General features: G+C 35.6%; 1 protein-coding gene across 6 annotated transcripts in view; it reads left to right on the top strand.

Moving 5' to 3' along the window:
* The first annotated feature begins 232 nt into the window (after nucleotides 1-232).
* CPQ (carboxypeptidase Q) overlaps nucleotides 233-5,519 on the top strand; it is a 461,474-nt gene continuing 456,187 nt past the window's right edge. For all 6 annotated transcript variants that reach the window (XR_002122197.1, XR_002122199.1, XR_002122198.1 and 3 more), the window contains exon 1: nucleotides 233-697. Coding sequence is in view for 3 of the 6 variants with exons in the window: in XM_019627075.1 (XP_019482620.1) it covers nucleotides 268-697 (430 nt within the window). In the remaining 3 variants the exon portion in view is untranslated. The remainder of the gene's footprint in view (nucleotides 698-5,519) is intronic.

The following is a 5,519-nucleotide window of genomic DNA, read 5'->3' as shown; positions in this document are numbered from 1 at the left end:
TTGATAAATACTCAAAAGTGGGATTACTGGGTCCTTTTTGTTTCTTGTTATAGCCTTTGTTTTAAAGTCTATTTTGTCTGGTATAAGTATTGCTATTCCAGCTTTTTGTTTGTTTCCATTTTCAGTTAGGTAATGGGTAAGAAGGGAAGGGGAATCCTGGTTGAAGACGAATCCCTGGGTTATGGGCAGATAGCTGTGAGAGTCTTCCCTAAAACATGTTTCTTCTTTACAGAGATTATCTCAGGAAGAAAACGAACTGGAAACAAAATGAAGTTCCTTCTCTTTACATTTGTTGGTGTTCACCTTTTATCTCTCAACTCTGGCAAATCTATATACAGGAATGACATCTCTCAGAGGACTTTTCAAGAAATAAAAGAAGAAATAGCCCACTATGGAGATGTTGCTAAAGCAATCATAAACCTTGCTGTTTATGGTAAAGCCCAGAACAGATCCTATGAGCGACTGGCACTTCTGGTTGATACTGTTGGACCCAGATTAAGTGGCACCAAGAGCCTAGAAAAAGCTATCCAAATCATGTACCAAAGCCTGAAGCAAGACGGGCTGGAGAATGTTCACCTGGAGCCAGTCAAAATACCCCACTGGGAAAGGGGAGAAGAATCTGCTGTGATGCTGGAGCCGAGAATGCACAAGATGGCTATTTTGGGTCTTGGCAGCAGCATTGGGACGCCTCCAGAAGGTACCGTTTGTCTTTTTTAAGTCAATTTGCTGTGTACTTTATAAAACTAATGTCATATGACATAATTTATTATGGCATGCATGATTCATGTTATAATTTGGATGATAAAAAGGAAAATTAATTATTTCCCATTTCATTGGCTTAATGAGTTATCTACTGTTACACTCTTTTTCCTTCTCACACTATCTTCTGTTTATTTTCTTAAAGAAAGCTGATTGTGTAGGGTCACTTTTGAAATGAAGAATGTACAGCTATTAGTCCATGATACTTATCAGCCCTATCACTTGATAATTTCTATCTATTGTAACATTAGTATTATTCTGTAGAAAATTGAGATATATGTTAATATGATAGAAAACCTATGACTTTCTTCCAAGTGACCTCACTGTGCAGACTTCCTTAGAATTAATGAAATAGGGAACAGAGCCTTGACTTAAATTGAGTTAATTATTTTTTTACAGAACTTGAGACCTCTAATGCCAGGAATTATCTAGGGCAGAATTCTATTTTTACTTGTCAGCATGCGGGCTCAGCTTCATTACATGATATAAATGCGTAGAACAGAGATATATAACCAGTTAGCAGTGAGCTACCAGTCAGTCTTGAATGTATTCATGTACTGTTTTCCTATGGCAGAAGAACTGGTTTATAGAGACTAGTTGACCTTCTAATATTTTTAGAAACATTTCTCTAATGCCAAGAGAAAGACCCACTAGAGAAATAAACAATCAGTTTTTTAAAAAATATCTTTATTGAGATACAATTCACATACCATAATATCCGCCTATTTAAAATATACAATTCAGAGTTGTGCAATCACTGCCACAATATAATTGTAGACCATTTTCATCAGCCCCCAAAGAAACCTGTACTCATTAGCAGTTACCTCCCCTAGCTCCCTCCTAAGCCCTAGGCAAACACTAATTTGCTTTCTGTCTTTATGGATTTCCCTATTCTGGGTATTTCACTTTAATGGAATAATATACTATGTGCTTTTTTGTGGCTGGCTTCTTTCATGTAGCATAATGTTTTCCAGGTTTATCCATGTTGTAGCATGTATCAGTACTTAACTCATTTTTATTGCTGAATAATATTCCATTTTATGGATATACCACATTTTATTTATCCATTCATCAGTTGAGAGACATTTGGTTCTTTCGACCTTTTGGCTTTTTATGACTAATGCTGCTATAAACATTCATGCATATTTTTGTATGGACATGTATTTTCATTTCTCTTGTGTATATGCCAAAGGGTAGAATTGCTGGATTGTATGATAACTCAATGTTTAACTTCTCGAGGTACTGCCAAACTGTTTTCCAAAGTGTCTGTACCATTTCACATTTTCACTCATGTATTCTAAATTTTTACATGTGCTTGCCAACACTAGTTATTATCAGTCTTTCAGTTATAGTTGTCCTACTAGGTGTGAAGTGATATCTTATTGTGGTTTTGATTTGCATTTCCCTAATGACTAAAGGATGTTGCGCGTCCTTTCATATTCTTATTTGTATATCTTTTTTGGAAAAGTGTGTATTCAAATCCTTTGCCCAATTTTTATTATTATGGGCTATTTGAATTTTTATTATAGAGTTGTAAAAGCTCTTCATGTGTTCTGGATACACATCCCTTATCAGATGTATAGTTTACTAATGTCTCCCATTGCATGGTTTGACTTTTCATTTTCTTGATGGTAATATTTACTGCAGATGAGTCTTTAATTTCAGCTTAGTACAATGTATGTAAATTTTCTTTTGTTGCTTGTGCTTTTGGTGTGATAGCTAAGAAACTATTGCCTAAAGCAAGGTCACAAAGATTTATTCCTATATTGTATTCTAAGAGTTTTATAGTTTTAGCTCTTACATTTAGGTCTTTGAATTAATTTTTGGTGTATAGTGTGAGGTAGGAATCTAGCTTCATATATTTTTTTTTTTGCATGTGTCTCAACATCACCTGTTGAAAAGACTATTCTTCCCCCATTGAATTGGGTATATTATATTAATTGATTTTCAGATGTTAAATCAAACTTGTATTTCTGGTATAAATCCCACTTGGTTATGGTGTATAATCTTTTTTATATGTTACTGAATTCAGTTTGCTAGTATTTTGTTGAGTAGTTTTACACCTATATTCATAAGGGATATTGGTCTATTGTTTTACTTTTTTGTGATGTCTTTGATTTGGCATGATGATAATTCTGGCTTCAAAGAATCAGTCAGAAACTATTACCTTGTCTTTTTTTTCTTTGGAAAAGTTTGTGAAAGATTGGTATTAATTCTTTATGTTTTTGGTAGACTGCATCAGTAAAGCCATCTGGTCCTGGGCTTTTCTTTGTGGGAATATTGTTCATTATTAATTCAATATCTTTCTTTGTTCAGATTTTTCATTTCTTCTTAAGTCAGTTTTAGTAGTTTGTGTCTTTCTAGGAATTTATTCATTTTATCTAAGTTATGTAATTTGTTGGCATACAGTTATTTATAGTATTCCCTTATAATTGCTTTTATTTTTGTGAGAATAGGGATCCCAAGATCCCAGTTACTGTTTGATGTCACTTGCTTTCAACCTGAAGATCTCCCTTTCACTTGTTTCTTGTTTTTAAATCAAAGCAGGTCTGATAGCAGAAAATTCTCTAAGCTTCTTCTATCTTTATTTCTTTATTTAGTCTTCATTTTTGAAACATAGTTTTGCTGGATATCAGATTCTTGGTTGACAGTTTTTTACTTTTAACACTGAATTTTTCATCACTGTCTTCTATCCTCCATTGTCTCTGATGAGAAGTCAGTTATAAATGTTATTGGGATTTCCTTGTATTTGATGAGTCATTTTGCTCTTACTGATTTCAAAATTTTCTCTTTATTTTTGTTTTTCAGCATTTTGACTCTGATGTAGCTAGGTGTGAATCTCTTTGCTTTTATCCTTCTTGGAGGTGTTGAGCTTCATGGATGTGCAGGTTAATGTTTTTCATTAATTTGTGAATTTTCAGCTATTATTTATATGAATACTTTTCTGCTTCCCCCCCCTCACATTTTTGTTCTTTTCTCCTTCTGGTCCTTCCATTATGAGTATTTTGGTGCACTGAATGGTCTCCCACAATTCTCTCAGGCTCTGCTCACTTGTCTTCCTTTCCCTCCTCCTCTGTTCTTCAAATTGTATAACCTGTATCAATCTATCATTGAGTTCATTGATTATTTCTTCTGCAAACTCAGATATACCATTGAGCCCCTCCACTTAATTTTTTTTTCAGTTATTATTCTTTTCAACTCTAGAATATTTATTTGGTTCATTTTTATAATTTCTCTCTCTTTATTGATATTCCCTATTTGGTGAGGCATTGTCATTGTCATCATGCCTTTCTTTAAGTATGGGTTCTTTTAGTCCCTTGAACATAATGTAACCGCTACTTCAAAGTCTTTGTCTGACATGTCCTATAGCTGGGCTCCCCAAAGGCAATTTCTATTGCCTGTTTTTTTCCTATGTATGAGTTATGCTTTCTTGTTTATTTTCATGTTTTATTATATATATATATATTTTTTTTATTTTTTTTTATTATTATTTTATTATTATTATTTTTTTCTTCCCTGAAAACTGAAGATCCAGCAACTCTGGATAATAATTCTTCTTCATTCCTCTCCCCAACCCACTGGAGGGTGATAATGTTTCTGTTCTTTTGTCCTTTATTTGTTTAATGACTTGGTTGTATTAACTCTGTGAAGTCTATTTCTCCAACCATGTACAAATTCTGATGTCTCTGTTCAGAGTGTTTTTATTTTCCCTTATTTTTACTTTAATCTGGCTCCTTAGGAGTCACCCCTAGGTTTGCATAAGCCACTTATTGGTCAACAGATGTGCTTAAGTTCCCTCAGCCAATTTTTTACCCTTTACTGTTCAGTGTTTATGTGGCTTGGGGCTATTATTAAAACTTGGACAGTTTATGTTTTGTCCCAAGAGTAGCCAGAGCCTAGTAGTTTGGAAGTTTCCTCTCTAATCAGTCTTGAGAGGGCACAGCCTTGGGCATGCACATGGCTTCTGGCCTGTTAGGATGCATGTGATTTTACTATTAAGCCTGACTTAATAATAATTTCCCCTGGATCAGAATAGCTTATTTTTCAGCCAGTGTTTGGTCAGAGATTGTCCTTAAGCCTCTTTTGCCAGTAAGGCTTCTACCTTTTGTTGATGGATTTGTGTGCAGCTTGGGGAGTATTTGCAAGTTCGACCCATGTTCTGTTTTTATTGTTCCTGAGTAGGAACATGTACACAGCCTTTGGAGCCACCATGTTTTACCATGATACCAGGAGGGCTTTTCTTGCTTGTTTCTTTCCCTGATTCTTTCTGTTAAACTTCTGAATGTTCTGCTATTTTGCTTATTACTAGCAGTATCATGAAGCCACCAGCACCCACTAAATTGCTTTCTATCAAGATCTCCATTGTTTTCAACAGTACCACTATGTATGGAATTCTCTGTGTTTTGCTCCAAATAAAGTTACTCTGGGTAAGACATGAAAAGCTTTCATCCTCCTCATTTGCCTCTTCCTTTGGAGAACCTCTGTGCTACCGTCCAGGAGATAGGCACAGTGATAGTGGCCTGCTTCTGCAAAGTGATATCCCGAGCAGGTGCTAGGCAGAGAGGGTGGTAGCTCCCGGTCGCTTCAGCTTGCCTCTCCCTGTGTGGAACCTCCACCTGTGAGTCAGCTGAGACAGGGGTGATCAAAATCCCAGTATTCATGGTGGCTTGGGAATAGCATTTTCATCATATGAGCAGGGCTGGGTAGAGGAATGAGGCCTTAGTCCGCTTGTAGTAGAGTGCCCATAAAGCGTTTTGGTA

Source organism: Hipposideros armiger, unplaced genomic scaffold (genome assembly GCF_001890085.2).
Source record: "Hipposideros armiger isolate ML-2016 unplaced genomic scaffold, ASM189008v1 scaffold_705, whole genome shotgun sequence".
In the NCBI taxonomy this organism is placed as follows: domain Eukaryota; kingdom Metazoa; phylum Chordata; class Mammalia; order Chiroptera; family Hipposideridae; genus Hipposideros; species Hipposideros armiger.
The sequence above is the reverse complement of the archived record's forward strand: the minus strand, read 5'-3'. Positions and strand labels throughout refer to the sequence as shown.